Here is a 20,247-nt window from a genome sequence, read left to right as displayed (position 1 = left end):
TGACCGCCTGATGACCTTCTACACTTGGAGGTGCATCCAGGGGTGGTATACGTTGATAACCCGGATTAAGGGTTTGAAGATTTGCGCAACCGAGCGCAGTCTTCGCTCGTGGAAGCGTGAGTTCTTCTACATCTCCGCTCGCGCCATCCCCCTTGCCATGAAATTCAAGAACGGGCAAGCACTTCCCAGCCTTCACGCCTCCAACTACGAGGAGGCGGAATGGTTTTCGAAGATATCCCGAGTCCAATCTCCGGTTTACCGGTTTGCGGAGTCCGGGATGGTGATGCTGGGGATGAGCCGGGTGTGGAAGGATGCGGATGCGCAAAAGATCCCAATCGTTCTTGAATACGGTTCGAACTCTGTTCCTTACGGTATGCTTTGTTTCTTTTTGTTGATTTAGGATTTCTTCTAACTTCTTTCCTGTTTATTTCAGAGGGGAACGACTTGCAGTCGCTCATGTACCCGCGGGAGGCTGACGGTCCCGCTCGGATGGGTACTCGCGCTCTAGACGAGAACGAGTTGCCCATCCTAGAACAAACGGCGGATCGGTTCGTGGAGGTCTATCCGCTAGGCCACGAGATCCTTAGCGCCAGGCGGCCAGGTAAGGCGCTATTCGACCCTCGACCCCTCAATGTTGAAACCTCTGCTGGAATTCCTTTAATCGTATGTTCTGATGAGGAATCCGCAGATGGTCCTCCGTTGGTGCGGAAGAAGAAGGCTGCCGGCGGGAAGGGGAAGGAGAAGGTGGCCTCCACTGCCGATCCGGCGCCTCGGTCTGATTCGGAGACCGAGAGCGAAGAGGTGGGGGGGAATCCCGGTGGTGATAAGACCGCCGCTCCGGAGGCTGCGACGATTGTCACCTCCGGAGAGCCAAGGATGACAACGGTAACCGGCGCGAAGAGGCCGGCTCCATCGGGTTCATCCCCGCCCGTCCGTACTTTCAGGCTCAAGAAAACCCGTAAGTACAAACTTCCTTTATCTTTAACTTCATAGTTTTCCATCATTAATGCTTATCTTCTTTGTGCAGGCGTGGATGTTGACGCATTCCAGGGTGAAGCGCAGAGTACTCCGCCCATGACGGTAGGCTTGGTCAGCCTACCTGAGGCGACGACCCAGGCGTCTGCGCCTGCTTCCGCTGGTTCAGTTGCTCACTCCTTTGAGCCGACTGTTCCAGATGTGATGACGTCACCGCCGGCTGTGAGTGCTATTTTTACCGCATCTTTCACCGAGCCTGCGGTTACTTTTGCTGCGGATTCCGCGGCGGCGACCGCGGCGGCTTCTACCATGCCTCCGTCATCGGCAACGACGGCCGATCCTTCAGGTATGCATGGGGCTTATCGCCAACCTCTGCCTCCTTTCCATCTGCCTGACCTCTTGGATGGATTTCCGTTGGGTTCAGGTGATGGGTTTGGCGGCTATCGGCCTGTTATTGACCCTACAGGTGCGTAGGGTTCTTTTGGCCCATTTTATATATATATTTTTTTATCATCTTTTCCTAACTGCTTTATGTTTTTTGCAGTGTCGGATTCCAATGAAGTGTATGTTCCACGATGGAACATTCGCCGAGGAACAACCCTTCGCACCCCTGTGGAGTGCGTGGAGTGGGCTCGTCACGCTGCTCCTAGTGGTGCGTTGGGGGAAGCCATGGCTAGCTACCAGGAGGGTAGGCTAACCAATGAGCTTCGGGTTCTCCTGGCCCGGATGCAGCCGCGCGTCGAGCTGCTTTATCGTGAAAACGACAAGTTAAAAGCAGCTCGCCTTCAGGAAGTAGCTCAGGCGCGGGCTGTCCGGGAGGAGAACCAAAGACTTACCGTAGTGGCTGCGGAGAAGGAGAAGGCCTTCAAGGCCCTCGAGGTTGAAGTTCAGGCCCGGCTCGAGGCCCGTTCCAAGGCTGCCCAAGCTGTTAATGAACAGCTTCGGCTGGCTAAGGAAACTGCAAGGAACGCAACCGAGAGGGCCACCAAGGCTGAAGCTGTTGCTGAGCCTCTACGCGTGGAGAATGAAGAGCTTAAAGCCAAATTAGAGGCTCTCCAGCAGGCTCATGATGCCTTGGCGATGGAAGACGCCAAAAAGCTCCAGGAGATCTTGGACCAGAGGGGGGTGCTTGACCATACTGAGCGGAAGCTAAAGGGCGTCGAAGAGGCTGCGGCTAAAGAAGTGTTGCTTGCCAACCTCAACAAGAGTGAAGCCGAACGCGCCCGTAACGAAGCTCAAGCTGCCCTCCAAGAAGCTCTGGTTGCCAAGGAATGGCTTCTTCAAGAAGCGTTGTCTCAGGTATGCTTTTCATGTCTTTACGCTTTTCTTTGTAAATAGAAAAGGTTCTGATACTTGTATATTTTCTTGTAGGTTGTGCATCGGGTCTTCTCAGAGACGTCTTATGATGATGCTATGAGCGCAGCCCTCAACGCTTCTCACGAGGATGGGGAAAAGGCCGGCTTCCTGCTTGGTCTAGGGTTCGTTGAGAAAGGCATCCCGCCTTCCAACTTCCCTTTGTACAATGTTGATACTGAAGCTGTTTACGACCAAGCAGTGAACCAGTATGCCGCCTTCCCGCATCCGGTGGTGGAGAAGGTGAACCAAGTTGCTGCTGTTGATGATGGGCTAGCTATCCTTAAAGCTTTCCTTGAACTGCCACGATCTACTGATGGTGCTGGTCCAAGTGGAAGTGGCCCTGAAGCCTGATCCTGAAGATCCCTTCCCACTGCTAGGATAGATTTATCTTGTATAGATTTATTTTCTTGTAGGCGGGTAGTTACCCGGCCATTCTTGTAATGAATCATTGTGAAATATAAATCTTTGTGCGGGTAAGACCGCTACTTTCTCTGGATTCCTTGCTTTATAAACGTTGACTTGCATACTTTAGTTTAAATTAGCAATTTTCCAAGTGTAGAATAAGTTAACCTTTGAACGTGGTAGATAATAGGTTGAAGTTTTGCTTCCTCTTTCGTGATTGTACGGGTAGGACCGTCACTTGCACTTAGTATGATGGCTAAACTTTACCTACATCTGACCCGCGTGTAGGTTTTCCTCATCCTTTTGTTAGAAATTCTCTGTTTTGAATAATCGTTCGACGCGCGGTTGTTAATAGGTTAGTGTTCAGTTTCCTCTCATGATTCATGCGGATAGACCGGCACTTTCATTTGGTGGGATGACTGAACTTTTCCCCTTCAACTGACCTGCGTGAAGGTTTGCCGTTTTTTGGGTTTATGCGGGTTTTGCCGCCTTCCCCACGCAACGACTTTCCACGTATTTATGCGGTGAAAACCGGCATATCCGTGTTGAATAAATTAACCGTTCGACGCGCGGTTGTTAATAGGTTACTGTTCAGTTTCCTCTCATGATTCATGCGGATAGACCGGCACTTTCATTTAGTGGGATTACTGAACTTTTCCCCTTCAACTGACCTGCGTGAAGGTTTGCCGTTTTTTGGGTTTATGCGGGTTTTGCCGCCTTCCCCACGCAACGACTTTCCACGTATTTATGCGGTGAAAACCGGCATCAGTGTTGATAGTTCATAAAGTATAAATGTAAAATCATCAGCGTCGATGTTCTAAGGAGAATCATTTCCATTAGAAGTGGCTCTGGGCCTTTTCTTTACAAATTTGGAATTGATCTACATGCAAACTGTGTAATTGAGCTCCCTTCCATGTTATTGGGATGGGAGTGCCATCGAGCCGATATGCACCTGGTTCGGGATCTCGTTCTTTACGCAGCATGTAGTCTCCACATTGAAGCTGGAAATTTTATTCGTGTTTTCCCCAGCTGGGGTTCTACACGCATCAGCCTGCTCAGCGTTCATTGCGCCACGAGGTGCGCGAGCGTCCCATCTCTGACAAATGCTTCGACCATGTCCTTCACGTCTGTGCATTCTTCAGTGTTGTGGCCTTTTGTCCTGTGAAAGTCACAGTATTTGCTCCGATCAGCATTGGGACGATGTCGGATTATTGGAGGCTTTGGCCATGGGAGCTCCTCAGTGGCGAATATCTCGGTGACGCTTTTGGTGAGCGGCGTCCATCTAGAGTTCTGGTTTGACTGTACGTTACCCCTTCCGCCTAACCGATGTTGCAAGCCGGATGAGGTGTCAAAGTTTACCCTTGACCGCCAAATGCCTAGCTTCCGCTTTTTATTTAATCGGGCGGTAAGGACGTTGTCTTCTCTTGTTTTCTGGGTGTAGAGGTTTGTGCTCTGTGGGAGATCTCTACCCAGTTGCTTCTCCGTTTCCGCAAAGCGTTTAGCTGCTGTCATGATGGCATCCCATGTGGATGGCATGCCATCTTTACCCGTTAAGGTGCGGATAAGCTCTGGGTCGTTCGCGCCCTGAATAAAAGCAGCGCGAACAAGATCTTCGCTAATGTTACCCAGACTTAGCTTCTTCGAGTTGAAGCGAGTGATGAAGTCTAGCAAAGATTCATCTTCCTCTCGAATGCATTTGAGGATTGTCCATTGCTCCTCGGTATACTTTCTTTGCTGGCTGAAGTGTTGGCTAAACTTCTGTTGGAAGTCTGCCCAGTCGTAGATGTGGTTGACCGGTAGACGATCGAACCACGCTCTAGCAGCCCCAACAAGCGTCATTTGGAACATGTAACACCACGTAGGTTCCGTCCAACTACTGACGGTTGCCCCCGCTATGAATCTGTTCAAATGATCATCTGGGTCAGATATACCATCATATGTGCCTATGCTGGACATTTGTTTGGCACTTTTTGGGGCAATTGCTTCCGCAATGTCCCTTGCAAATTTGAACGTTCCCGCATTTGCAACGTTTGGTCTGAATGTTTTGGAGAAGTCACGTGGACTTCCACCTGTGTTTTTTGGTTTGAAGGCTTCTCCAAAATGCCTTCTCGGTTGGGAGTCCGTTTCCTTACGCTTCCCTTTTGCCCTATGGCGAGGGTTCGCGTCGGTGTCGGATTCCTCCGAGTCATCGTCCAAGTATTCTTCGAATTCGTCAGCCTGTTGGACGGAACGCAAGCGTTCGTCCAACTCAGCATGGAATTCCCTTTGACGTGCCTCCGCCCATGCCTTAACTTCATCGAGTGTTTGGCGGGGGAGTCTTGTTCGTTTCTCTAACTGGGTATCGGTGAATCCCAGTGAGCGATTATTTACTGCACTTGCCCCAGCTTGGATAACTGGGGTAGTGTTCGTAAAATTTACTTCACTTGCCCCGGCTTGGGTAACCGGGGTAGTGTTTGTAAAAACTGTGTAGCCGGTATTCCCCCCAGTAGCTGGGGTTGTGGTTACCGGAGTTTCTTTAACCATCTTTCCAGAAGTTTGAAAAAACTGGAGAAAAATGAAGTTCTAGCTTTATGCACGGATGGCGCCAATGAAGAAACACTAACCAGACCCCGGGCAGATTACGGGTAACCTGGGGGTTAGATAGATGTTTCCCACGAGGGGTTAGACCCAGCAAAGATGGTTCTTCTGATAACCTGCAAAACAGACACCGTGAGCTTGTCACTGAGAAGGGGGGGTTCCTCCTTGTGACCACCCTCCGGCGTGAGAATCAGACTAGATTGCTCTTTAAATATAAATGTATATTAAGAGATTGCTAGAGCAGATATCAGGTATATTATGATGATAATATGATAAGATATGATAAGATGAGATGGTCATACCATTTGTGGTATTTATAGCCGAAGGTAGGTTTCCAAGGAGGTGTGGCCTGCTGAATAGTATTCTTGTTCTACCAACTGTGGCCTACGCACGTGCCCTGCTGGTAGTTGGTGGGTAGGCAGCGGCTGATAGTGACCAGGCCTACTGTGTACTATTCCTTTTCCACCAACTGCCGGCTATGCACGTGGTATGACAGGAGTTGGTGAGTAGGCAGCGGCTAATAGTGACATACAGTACAGGAGCATGCTGCTCGCCATACTGTTGTCAATAAGCTGTCGTATCTTTAGTCAGATCTTTTGCCCATACCTCGTCAGGTACAGTACAGAAGATCTTCCCGTATCGTACGGACTGGCTTATTTGGGCGGGAGTATTCCCCCTCCCGCCCTTGTGCGGGATTGTTCCCGGCTTTGCTCATTCCTTCAGGTGACACTGAATGATTGAGAGCTAAGTGCCTTGTGCGTGTAGCCTTGCTGCGCGGGTGGCCTTCCCTGATGGCTTGTATCCGCAACTGCGGGAACAGGCAGAGTCCACCATTGGGAGGCATTTCCTGCGGGAACAGCTTGCGTACTGCGCGTAAGGACGTCACGTCTCTGAGCATGGTGGGTCCTGCGGATCCAGTTGGTTTCTGCGCAGACGTCTCTCTTTAAGGTGAGTCTTGCGGGTCCAACTGGGCTCTGCTGAGACCTACCTCTTCAGTGTTCTACCAGGCGTGTTGCGTTGGACATGTCGGATTTATTTATGTGGTACACTAATGTGGGTTCGGTTAGTATTATAATTAAACCCAAAAACTAAATTTTTCAAAATAAAGAGATTAGCATATAAAAAATTAAAATGTTTAAAGCAACATTTATTCGGTTGTTAAAACCCGAGAGTTGAAACCCATACGTTGGTAAAACCCTAGTAGGTAAAAACCGAGAGTTACATCGGCAAGTTGACGCGAATTTGGTCGATAGTTCGCTACGGTATAAACAACGATGGTAAAACCTGGGCGTTAAAAACTAAAGTAAATTTGTCAATTCACATGTAAAAAGACTAACATATTAACAAATAAAGTATCAAAATGACATTAATTCGTTCGGTTAAACTCGGGCCGTTGGTAAAAACAGAGCGTTGTAGGTCTCGGGCGTTGCGGCTATGATGTGAATTTGGACAGTTTCAGTTGTGTTCTTTAAAGTACGCTATTAAAGACATTGGTAAAATCCAAGCATTTAAACTCAGAAAATAAATTCGTCAAAGTAGCATATAAAAATAAATTTAAAACGACGTTTTTCGACCGGTAAAACCCAGACGTTGGTAAAACTGAGCGTTGTCATTCCCAGGCGTGGCGACGGTGAGTTGGTAAATCTCGGGCGTTCGTAAAACCCAAGCGTTGTCGGTCCCGGCATCGTGGAGGTGAGTCAACGCGAATTCGGTTGGTTCGGTCATGTTCGTTATGTTGCCGGAACTAAAATAAAAAAGGTCAGTAAAATCCGAACGTTGTCGATACCGGGCGTTGAATCGGTAAAACCTGGGCGTTGGTAAAACCGAGTGTTGTCGGTCCCAACGTTTCAGCGATGAGTCGATTTGTGTTAGATTTCAACATAAAAATATCAAAGTAATGGTAACCACATCCCATTCCAAGTGTCAAGGAACATTGCTTGATATGCTCTAAACCTCCAAAAATCAATTTTCCAGGCTTTTCAAATTGACAAACCACTCACAACTCCCTTTATTAGCAAGTAGCAGTTTTATGGAATCAGACTACTCAATGATAAACCAAACACTTGTTTTCTAATTAATCTTCAACTAAACTAAAATAAATATCACTCGTCTATTTAATACAACATTACTCATCTATTTAATGCAACATTAAACGTAGGAGTGTTATTGTGTTCATGACACAAGAGGAAGCCGCTTTCAAAGGGTACACTTCCATCTCAATAGTCAACAGAACAGACTGCCCCACCCAACCCACCATTCATGTAAAATGAGACTGTCAAAAGATTCAGTTGGATGGGCTTCTTTAATCATCATACCCGCGTGACCAATGCTATAGCTGCTCTTGTACAATCTCACTAAGATTTAAATCCGCAATTGTTTCCTTCCCAAATAATGTGAACACAACACTCGCCTGCAACACACAATCATACCATATCAATATATCATACCTTTTTTTTTCCTTTTCTTTTAAAATGACCAATTAAATAAGGAATGCATACCAGTCCTCTCTTCTTATCCAACTTCTTTACGGTGCCTGAAAAATCCACAAAATCTCCTGACACGATTTTAACAGTAGACCCTAAAAGCGTCCGCTTTCTACTGTTTGATACCTTTTTATCAGAAGAAGGCACAACCAATGATTGCGATTGCTCTTGTTCAAAAGTTTTATCTGCTATTTCCTGCTTCTCCTTCACTTCTTCAAATATCGACTCCATGTCATCTTTGGACACGGGCCTCGGTTTGTTAATCTGTCGCTTCCTGCAACAGAAAACCTACCTTGTATAAGACTTTGCTCATGATGTATAACTAACTAATGAAATACTGTAGCAACAGATAAGCAGATTTACATACGTGTTTCCAACCATGCGTCCAACAAATCCTCCGACCCCTTCGCAGTCTTCTCTTATAAAATTGTGGAGTTCCCTATTGAGTATGCAGTGCAAAAAGACACATCCTGGGTACAGAGGCTTTGGTTTAACTGATATCTTGCCGTTCTTCAATTTAGTTTTCTCATGCACGGCTGCATCAAATACCTAATAATGCATACTAGTTGTGAAAAACTCAAAATATTATAAAAGCAACCATCTAAGCTTATTTAACTCCAAAAGTGCTTATTTACTTGGACATTGTGTAGTGGGCGATAAGTTTGGGCGATTTATGACGACATAGAGCGAGACAACCCCCTCCCCCGGCGATATGTGTGGCGACAAGAGGGGGCGACATGGATTTGTCGCATTGAGTTTTGTTTGGAAATATTATTGGATTTGTCGCCCTGAGTTTTGTTTGGAAATATTATTAGTTTATTATTATGTGTGATATATATATATATTATGTGTGTGTGTATGCATATATATATGATGTGATGGGGCTACTAACACCAATACACCCTTAAAATGAAAATCGCCCTGCTGGCGTGGCGCCAAAAAGTATGTAAAATGACCGACCGAAAAGGACAATCTTATATATTTACCAGTTTTACAGATAATGGAATCATCATCATCATCATTATCGTAGTCATTATATCCCACCAATAGCAAAGTTATGGTAGGGTCTGAGGAGGGTAAGATGTAGACAGCCTTACCTCTACCCCATAGGAGTAGAGAGGCTGCTTCCGGTGAGACCCCCGGCTCGATAGTAGCTTTGCATCAAGCGTTGGACATAAGGCGCATAACACTCAACCATCGGGACACCAGCCAATTGGTGCATGTACCCTTGTCTTTCGGCTATCAACGCCAACACATAATGCCTGATTAAACCTTCCGCCACTTTTAACGTTATTATCATGAGATTAGTAAATAACGTCAAAATTAGTGCAATTTCGCTTTGCCCACCTGAGGGTTCACACATATGTATTCATAATATGCGCGCACCACAAGCAAGCAGTTTACAGATAATGGAATGGTGGGTATAATTGTAATATAGTATTCCAAAAGCAAAAAACTTGAATTTTTAACACACAGCAAAATGCAAAAGCTTTTATGATACCCAAACATAACAGTTAACTAACAATAAGAACAATTGGCTAAGAAAGAGGTGAGATGAGAAATTTGTACCTCGAATTGAGCATCTGGGAAGTTCTTATGGAGTGACTGTAGCATCCTTTCGACGGTGTCTTTACCTCTGACCTTGAGGATCCACCACTGGGGGCCCAACTCAGAGAGCTTGTCAAGGTTAAGCTCTTCCTTCCAGGAGTTGAACTGCTTCTTGGGCTTCTGTAAGAGTCTTTCTTCCACGTCCTCCCTCCAGTTGTACATTCTTTTCTCCTCTCTCTTCACCTCCCGTTTCTCTTTGGGCGTCAGCTGGATGGGTTTTGTAACGAGAGACAACGGAGGAGGACGAGGGCGCCATAGCTCTACTACTACTTGATGATTATTCATATTCAGATTCATCATCATCTGTTTGTTTTAGTTAAACCAACGTTATCGCTTTAGAAATAGAAAGCTGGATTTGCCCTCACCAATTTTTATTTACTTTTACCTTTATTTTCTCACCATATTTCAACTTTTTTGTTTGTTTTTCTAGCTTGACATTTTCACGTGGTTTATTTAATTATATAACTTTAGTATCATTTTTGAATTTATTGTAAATGACTATTTCAGCTTTTTAAATATTGTAATTTTAATACTTCTTTCTAACTACATTTAGTTTTATTCGTTAAGTCAATGACACTTTGGTCATTTCCTTATTTTCTTTATTTATTTTTTTCTTTTAAACACCTTCTTCCCCTTCAATATTCATAAAACCTTAAAAGTCACCATCTCTTCTCCTTCCATCATCCCCTAAAAAATTTGATTTATCCCTAATTACATTAACTCAAAAACCCAATAATAATAATAATCTCTTGATATAATAACATTAAACCCTGAACATCAATGCTTTCCACCAATCCAATCTAGCTCACTCCATCATCCATAGATAACAAAGGCAACTTATTCTTCATTCACACACTCCTAACTCCTGAGCGTTAACGTTTCCTATATTTCCACCATTGATTCTGGATGATACCTCAGATCCAACACAACTTCTAAACCTACTAAATCAACACATCTCTCAATTAGGTAATTTGATGAGCTAGTCAAGAACCTAACCGAATTGGTAAGCTCGGTTTTTATTATAGGGTTTTTGAGTGAATTTTGGTAATTTGCTTTTTCCGGTTATGGAGATGACGAAGATGGAGCAGTTGCGATGGAGATGACGGAGGTGGGTGAAGATGGTGGATGTAAGTGTGTTAGGGCTGAGCACGGTTCGGTTATTAGACGAAACCCAAAGCGAAACCGAAGTAATCGGTTATTTGAATATGAAAACCGTTCGATTTTCGGTTTTCCGGTTTTTCGGTTTCTGTTCGGTTATTTTCGGTTTTGTTTCAATTATGTGTTGACATTGCAAAAAAAAAATTTTAAAAATGAAAATGCTTATTTTAAGCTTGTATAAGAACGTGTTAGAGTACCACAATCCACATATATATTGAATTTAAAAAACAAAAATTGGCACGTGTTACGTGGAATTATACGAATACAAAGTTGCTAACTAGAGCTTAAAAGTTAAAAAGCATTAAAAGTTTAGTCTCGATCTTTATTCATCATCCATTTTATTTATCTTAAAAGTTTAGTCCATTCCTCATCATCTTGATAATCTTCTCGGTTCGGTTTGGTTTTTTTTTTGTTTTTTTTAAAATGGATAACCGAATTGAAACCTAAATTTCGGTTTTTCAAGAAAAAAAAAAGTAACCGTCGGTTAATGTTTCGGTTCGGTTTTTTCGATGCGGTTTTTTCGGTTAATTCGGTTTCGATTCGGTTTATTCGGTTTTCTGCTCACCCCTAGTTGGTGTGGCGAGCAAGATTTGGGTGCGGCGACGGCTTGGTGCTTTTTCCGGCGATCAGAAGATAGGTGCTAAGGTTCGTTTTTCAGCGAACATAAGTGCATTTTTCCGGCGAGAATAAGGTGGGTGTAGTGGTGGTTTGGTGCGTTTTTCCGGCAAACAAGAGGTGCATTTTCCGGTGAGCATAAGGGGTGCGGCAGTTGTTGGGTGCGTTTTTCCGGCGAGGATGACGGATGAGAAAGGGCTTGACTGTGGATTTAGGGTTTGGATTTTGATGTTATGATTTGGGGATAAAGGGGGAAGAAGGTGTTTAAAAGAAAAGAAAAAAATAAAGAAAACAGCAAAATGACCAAAGTGTCCTTGACTTAACGAATAAAAATAAACGGAGTTAGACAAAAGTATTAAAATTGCAATTTTAGATAACTGAAGTAGTCATTTGCAATAAATTCAAAAATGATACTAAAGTTGCGTAATTAAACAAACCACATGTATGAAAATGACACTTAACTCTTTTTTTTTTTTTTAATTAAAGGGCCGTACTGCTCGTTCATGCTTATTTTTTTATTTCTTGAACTAACACTGTTAGGGTATGTTTGGTTGGAGGTAATAAATGAAGGGAGAATGGAGAAGAAATAGAATGAGCAGAGGAATGAAATGGATCATTACCATTCATTTGTCTTGTTTGGTTAACCTACGAGAATTAAATGAATTATTACTTTATGTTGTTTGATATTAAAAAAAATGTATGAATGAAATAGAAATAATAAAAAAGTTCATATCTCAAAATAATTGTTTTTTATACCAAAATAAAAAAAACTGCAATGGCGACGGTGGTTGTAGCTCTGGCGATAAAAATGGTGGTGACGACAGTGGTGGTGGTGGCGGTCAGGCAGGCAGCAGGAATGATGGTTGTGGTGGTGGTGGTCAAGCGGTGGTAGCATTGGTAGTGATGGCGATGGTAGGGTGGCGGCAACGGTGGTGGCGGTCAGGTGGTGGTGGCCAGGCAACGAAAGTGGTTGTAGCGGTGATGGTCAAGCGACGGCGCTGACAATGTTGCTGTGGTTACGGCGACGATGGTGGTGGCGGCGACGGTAGCGCCGGTGGTAAGGTGGCGGCGGAGGTGGTGGTGGCGATGGTGACGATGTCGGTGGCGGATGTTGTTAGGTGGTGGTGGTGATGGTGATGGTAGTGGTGGTTGTTGTTGGTAGGTGGTGGTGTTGAAAAAGTAGGGTGAAGAAGGAATGGAATTAAAAACAAGAAGAGGGTGAGAATGAATGATTTTGATGGAATGTGATTCCATGTGTAATGGACGATTTCATTCCATTGAGCAATCAAACACCCCTTTTTTTATTTCCACATAATGAATCATTCCATTCCTCCTGCCATTGCTGCATACCAAACACTTTCTTAATATTTGTGGTTGTACACGTATATGAAATAAATTGATGGTTAATTTAATATTATTTATTTACCATGTATGAAAAATGGATGCATGGTCAATACATTATGAATTTCACTAAAAAGAAGTTCTATTCACAATATATTTTTTTTACGTTAAGCTATAGCTATAGCGAAAATCAAATCGGTACCGAATTCGATACCAGTTCGAAAACATTCATCTCTAGTTTGGATGGTTTGGTTTGATTCGTTATAGTATAAAACTTAAAAATACACGTAACCACGTATTCTGTTTTTTGTTTAAGTTAAAGAATGCAATATATAAAACTTAAAATAATATTAGCTTTCTTAAACCAATAATATTGAAATTTATAGCTGTGTGTATCAAATAAATATATATTTAATTTGAATAATTTAATTATAATGGTTATATGTAAAAAATATTTGTAGCCGTATCTATGGAAATTCATTTACGTGTTACGTTTTTATAAAAGGCATTCATGTTCAAATAATATTTTAGTAGATAAAAATTATGATTTTAAAAATATGTTAATTTAAGATTTTGGTTTATCCAATTAAAATAAGAGAGAGAACCGCAAGTTTCAAGTAAATAACTAATTTGATAAATAGTTTTTAAACTACATCAAATTAGTAAATATTTTTTCTAACTACACCATTTTTAGAAAAAAACTCGTAAAAGTTATGTGCATTTATATCTTTGTACAACTAAACCATCGATTCGAAAACATGAACGTTTGCATATGTGTTTATATATATACTAGGTTAGTTACCCGTGTAGCACACGGGTTGAAATAAATAAATTTATTTAAATAATAACATAATGTCAAATAAAAAAAATTATGTTTAACATATATAAAGATATATTATACGGTACCATAAATTACACATTACATAATATGAAAATAAAAAGCCGTTACAAAAGTCAATCCTGAAATATTTTCTTGTACACAATATTTGTAATTTTATTTCCATATCAAAACTTAGTAGTTTCATATTGTTTGTGCTTTTAACTCTAGATAATGCAACGCATAACTAACCACGAGTTAAAATAAATTATCCCAAAATAAAGCAACCCATAGTGACTGACCGTCTTTATTAATCTTCATTCCAAAACAAAAACAAAGTGAAAATTTTATTATTTGAAATTAATCATTTTATCTATAGGTGTAGGATTTTTCTTTTTAAAAATAAAAGTGTGAGTTTCAGTATTACTTCCGGATATGTTTTCCGCTTCTATAACACGGTTATCATATTGTATTTTCACATGTATTTTAGTTTTATTACATAGACCACTTAAGCAACATCACTTCAACATTGTCTTTCGGGACTAACCTATGAGTTGACAACCTTAAATTTTGAGGCGATTTAAAACATCAAAAAACTATTACTTTCTTGTAATTTATCATTTTATGTCTGATAGATACCATCTGAACAATGGTAATATTTTAAATCACCCGGAAACATGGATAGCAAACGCTTGGTAATTTCTTGAACGGCCTCATTTTTTGGTGCAAATATAACTCGCTCACTAAAGAAATGTATATTTTTGAAATCTTTAATAATAGAAGGATATACAAAGTTAATTTATCATCTGATTAACAGTGTATTAACATCTAGCATTTGTATTCTCAAAGTAAGAAGTTATCTCATCCACCAACAAAACCAAAAAATGTAGTCTAGTGTTTATATATTTTTATGGATTTCAAGTAAATTAAAAAAAGAAGTTGTAATGTCTATTTTTTTTAAACCAACCCATGGACTGAAACTCATTATATCATAAACTGTTTTGACCTGAACAATGTTTGATACTTTAATCGGATAAAGACACCCGCTCATTTAAATTAACATAAACTCTAAGAATACATCAATAGTGAAATTGTATTTTAAGGGTTAGAAAGAAAAAGCTTGTAATTTAGTAAATGTCATATATATTTAATAAGTTAAAGTTTAATAAAATTTAATTGTAAATTAATCTTGCCTCTTTATCCAATAATATCATTTATTATAAAACCTCAATATTAATTAGCTAATATAATATATTTAAAACATTAATTTTTGAAATCATTATTCAAAATGAACGTGAAAATTGGTTACTTATAATTAAAAACCTAATATTAATAGCTAATACAATATATTTATATAAAACAAAATAATATATTTATGAAGGTATTAAATTTTTTAAATACGAAAGAATTATTAAAAAGAGAAAATAAAAGATTAAAAAAATATACAAAATTATTAATAAGAAAGAGGAATGTATTTAATATGAGATAGATGAGAGAAAATTTTATAAGAATCATCATGATGATGACATGTGTCATTAAGAAAACTTTGTTTACTATATAGTATATATTTAACAAAATTATCGTTCATGTCAAGGATAGGATAACAAAAGTTAATTTTCCTATTTATTTTTGGGAGAAAACTGTTGGTCACCAGAAAAGAACGAGAAAGCAGAATACTGTTCCCAAACTAGCGTACGACAAGTCAGGAGGCTTAGTAATATATGTTATAAAAATGCCTCATAATATTTATGTTTTCTTTCAAGATTTTGATATAAATTTTATCAAATATAGAGTTTAATTCAAAATAAAGTATTTTTTAATTATTAACTATATTGATTACACTTCTAGTATGGTATCAAGCCAGACCGATATCGACTGAACAACATAGCTACCAGTACCAGTATTCATTTTCATGGATTATGTTTTTAAGAATATTCCATTTATCATTTAATTTGATTTTTGTGGATGGAAATTTTCTTTAGATTTGATTAAAATAAAACTAAAAAAATCAATAATTTATAATATTACCACTAGACGACACTTTCAATATGCCCAATCACTTTTCTAACTTATACTTTCATAAGCAATGCTATATGATCATTTTTACCGAAAAGTAAATTCAACACCCAACTTTTAATGATTTCATTTCACTACAAATTAGAACATTTGCTTAAGTTAAAAAAATCAATTGATTATCCATTAAAACGTACGAAGTTACACTTTTCTTAAGAGTGAGATTGTATTTTGTGACAAATATGAAAGCTAAAACTACTTTTTATGAAATGTTATTAGTCGATATAAGTTATAGTTTGAATTACTCTAATCTTTTCTTTTTTTCAAAATAAAATAAACCCAAAAATGTGAGATACTGTACATAGAAAAAGTATCATAAAATAGAAGTTCTACCTTATTAGTTATAAGCTTTTATATGCCCCACCAACTCTTCATTTCTATAAAACACAATTACCTCTCTTGTCCCATACAGTCAAACAAAATGGTTTTATTAAGAGACACCAACATGTATTGGAAATCGGTCTCACTTTCTTGGCACATTATGGGGTCATAAAATTCGAAACTAGTAAATGACTGTGGTTGGTCAAATGGACCATTTTGGTCATTTTCTTTTGTTTTCTAGGTACGTTCATGTGACGTAGGGTTTAGTCAAGATATGTTCATGTCTTGGATTATGAAGATTTGTTGTCTTGGTAGGTTCATGTGACGTTTTATGAAGGTTTGTTGTCCAGAGTCCACATAGGCGGATTCACTTACCAGGTAGATAGGTAGGGTGGGTTTGTTGTCCACAGTCCACATAGGCGGATTTAGAGGCGCAAAAAAACCCGAATCCGGAACCAAACCCGAATAAAATACCCGTAGCCGATTTTTTGTACACCCGGGTTTTTAATCCCGAACCCATACCTGTACCCAACCCTACCCTACCCTACCCTACCCGTAGGGTAGGGATGGGGTCAGTACCAAAACCTGTACCCATAACCGGGCCCAATTTATACCCTGTAATACCCGAAAACTGGAACCGGTTTTTCAAACACCCGATCTATACCCGAAAGTACCCGAAAATACCCCTAAAAGTTGTAACCCCTTAAGAAAAGTCCAATCTATACCCGAAAAAGACCCGAAATAAAACCCAAAAATAGGGTTTTCTCAATACCCGAAATAGGGTATTCAAATACCCGTTTTAGAATACCCGATTCAATACCCGACCCGAACCTGGTTCATAGGATATGGCTTTTAGAGAGAATACCCAGACCGAAACCCGACCCGGGTATTGCCAATACTGGCCGGTTCCATACCCGTACCGGGGTATTTGAAAACCCCAGGGTATTTGAAAACCCGATTTGTGCACCTCTCGGCTGATTCACTTACCAGGTAGAGGTAACAAGCCCACCGTGCAAGCCAAGCTTTTAGCTTTATATATATATATACCAGAAGCCCACTAATCCTGACCATTTAGCCCATGTGCCCACCCTACCCAAGTCCAGCAAATCAACTACATTCAAACTGCCGGACTTGCAATTGTGTTATTCCACATTTTAAATGTCTTCAAATTTCCTCTGTACATCTACATCAATTTAGACTTTTTATCATACGATGCTAAACACTAAAGATTTGCGTATATGCCACAATTGCCCTAACCTAATCTACAAACTTAGACCTTTCCTAATTGGTTTGGTTTAACTTTTCAATCCAACCCGTTTTAACCCGACACAAATTTTGCCGTATCCTCCATTGGTTGTCCAGGCATGTTCATGCTATGCGACCGAAGCTAAAATAGCAGCTTATGTGATATGTTTAATATTGGTGATAATAATAACAGGGGTATTTATATCTTATTCACTAATCTAAAATAGTTTGTTACAAAGCTTCACATTACACAAAAGAGAGAATGTAAACAAAATACAAACAAACGTACACATGCATAAACTATCCACCACTTGAACCAACTTTAGAAGCATATATAACACAAATCTAAACCGTCAACTGTCAACTATATTAATAATAAAGATAGAATCATAATTAATTCAAATATTTAATATTTTGAATTAATATTATGCTCAATTCATGTCGGAGATCAAGATTCTAAAATAGGCATTTGTTTATATTTATTATGTCATTTACTTTTACATATTCTTCTCCTTGATATTAGATTGTAAATGTTATAAATCTGCACTCATTGTTATAAATAAACTTTTGACTTTTGAATTCATTACTATCCAATTTCTAATATGGTATCACAAGCCACGATCTAAACTACCCTCCTTCTTCCTCTCGCTGCATTATACATATAATTTTTTTCTCCTCTGCTTCTTCATATTCAGAACTTCACAATCCCACTGTCTCCGCTTTCATGACTCATGGTGGAAGTAATAATCGTTTATGGGTTGGACGAAACACCACAACCCCAATTCTCTCAACCCCACAAGTTACTAATGCATCCCCTAATGGTAATCGGCCTTTCCTTGGCAAATGCCAATTGTGTCATACTAAAGGTCACGCACTTACCATTTGTCCCGTTTTCAAGAAGTTAATGTCCCACATTACTGTCCCACCTTTTATTTATAATCCCACCACTAAAACTACACTACAAGCCAACATGATGACCATGCAAAATGATTCAACAACTAAATGGCTAACGGATAGTGGAGCGACTCATCATGTGACAAATGACTTAAACTCGTTGGTCAACCATGCACCATATGACGGAACCGAGGAGCTTATAATTGGTGATGGTTCGTCGATTAAAATTACTCATATTGGTTCACTTCTTATACATACACAAACTACCACTCTCATACTAAAAAATATTCTTTGTGTTCCTTCCATCTCTAGAAATATTATTTCCATGTCTCGATTATCTTATGATAATAACGTTCTAATTCAATTTTTTCATTCTACTTTCTTTATCAAGGATCCAAATTCGAATCTCTTACTTATTGAAGGAAAAGCTAGCAACGGGATTTATGAACTTCGTTCTACTTCTCGTAATCCTCCATCTACCTTCACAATCCACAAAATTAATTCCAAGTTTTGGCATCATAGATTGGGACACCCAAATACTATGGTTCAAAAATATTTATCTTCCTTTGTTGATTGCATTTCTCATTCGGAAAATAGTTGTACCTCTTGTCACATAAACAAGAGTTATAAACTACCCTTTCATAAATCTACTTTATCTTCAAATGCACCTTTACAATTAATTTTTTCGGATGTTTGGTCCTCCCCAATCACCTCAATTAATGGTTACAAATATTAAATTATTTTTGTAGACCATTTCACAAAGTATACATGGCTATACCCAATTAAAAACAAATCTGATTCTTTATCCACCTTTATTCGTTTTCAAAAATTAGTCAAAAATTTTTTTCAAACTACTATCAAACAATTTTTCTCCGACAATGGCGGTGAATATATTAAACTCTCTTCTCATCTTCAATCTCATGGTATCTCTCATCTTACTTCACCACCGCACACTCCGAACACAATGGATATGCCGAGCGTCGACACTGTCACCTTGTTGAAACCGGCCTATCTTTACTTACCCATGCCCACCAATTACTGGCCCTTTGCCTTAACCACAGCCGCTTACCTCATAAATCGCTTACCCACACCCACTTTACAAAATACTTCCCCATTCCACAAACTATTCAACAAACAACCAAACTATGAAAAATTGTGAAGCTTTGATTGTTATTTGTTTTCCTTGATTACGACCATACTCTCACCATAAACTACATCCAAAAGCTAAACGTGTATTTTTGTAGGATATTCCCCTTCTCAAAGTGCTTACTATGTACTTGATCCTATTTCTAATAAAATTCATACTTCTAGACATGTTCATTTTATTAAAAACCAATTTCCATATGAAGAACTTACCACCACTAAAGTCTCCCCACCCAATGCTACGGAGTGGCTTCCAATTGCTATTCCCATTCTCACTTCTTCCACAGACTCAAATTTTTCATCTTCTATGGAACCATCTTCTAATTTCATCACCCCTAACTCTAGTCCAATAAGCCTGCATACACAATCCATTCCCTCAACCGACCCCCACCAAAATTCCATCCAAACCCATTCCCAACCCATTACCCCTTCTGAACCAAACATTAATTCTCCATCTAGTCCAACTACTTCTTCACCACCCGGCCAACATAACACCTCTAGCCAACCCACTGTTGTCCAAAATAATCAAGACCAAAATCCCCTTATTCAACCTACTGTTGCAAATAATACCAACTCAAAACACCACAAATAATCCATCAAACACCACCACTAATACAAGCACCACAACCGCTGAACCCATACCTCAAACTCGAATACGCAAACCAAACCCGCGTTATCACAATCCTACTTTGCAACTATATACCGCCATCAACGGTCCAATTACCGAACCTTCAACCACTACCCAAGCCTTAAAGAACCCTCTATGGAGAAATTCTATGAGTGAAGAATATGAGGCCCTAATAAAAAATAATACTTGGACTCTTGTACCTTCCAACCATGCTTCAAATATTGTTGGCTCCAAATGGGTCTTTCGCACCAAGTATAAATCCAATGGTTCCGTTGATCGTCTCAAGGCTCGCCTTGTCGCCAAAGGCTTTCACCAACGTCCCGGAATCGACTATGCCGAGACGTTTAGCCCAGTCGTCAAACCCGCTACCCTTCGTCTCATTCTTTCCTTAGCCGTCTCACAAAATTGGAGCCTTCGTCAACTTGACATCAACCATGCCTTTCTACAAGGCATGTTGTCCGAGAATGTTTACATGGCTCAACCACCCGGCTTCATAAACCCATCATTTCCGTCTCATATATGCAAACTAAATAAAGCCATATATGGGCTTCAACAAGCATCTCGTGCTTGGTATGAAGAATTCAAATCTTATCTCAACCTCAAAGGGTTCC

The 20,247-nt window shown here is 40.1% G+C and overlaps 1 protein-coding gene across 1 annotated transcript; it reads right to left on the bottom strand.

Annotated features, from left to right (window-relative positions):
• Positions 1 to 7,549: 7,549 nt before the first annotated feature.
• LOC143589428 (uncharacterized) lies at positions 7,550 to 19,431 on the bottom strand. The gene is made up of 5 exons (XM_077070187.1): positions 19,222 to 19,431; positions 9,363 to 9,704; positions 8,161 to 8,342; positions 7,809 to 8,067; positions 7,550 to 7,720 (listed from the first exon to the last, which is right to left on the bottom strand). The coding sequence occupies exons 1-5, from the start codon at positions 19,429 to 19,431 to the stop codon at positions 7,640 to 7,642; spliced, it is 1,074 nt and encodes a 357-aa protein (XP_076926302.1). The 3' UTR covers positions 7,550 to 7,639.
• Positions 19,432 to 20,247: the final 816 nt, after the last annotated feature.

Source organism: Bidens hawaiensis, unplaced genomic scaffold (assembly GCF_021521415.1).
Source record: "Bidens hawaiensis isolate Kalapana, Puna unplaced genomic scaffold, B.hawaiensis_p1.1 tig00037558_1, whole genome shotgun sequence".
NCBI classification, from domain to species: domain Eukaryota; kingdom Viridiplantae; phylum Streptophyta; class Magnoliopsida; order Asterales; family Asteraceae; genus Bidens; species Bidens hawaiensis.
This window is presented reverse-complemented; position numbering and strand designations above follow the sequence as displayed.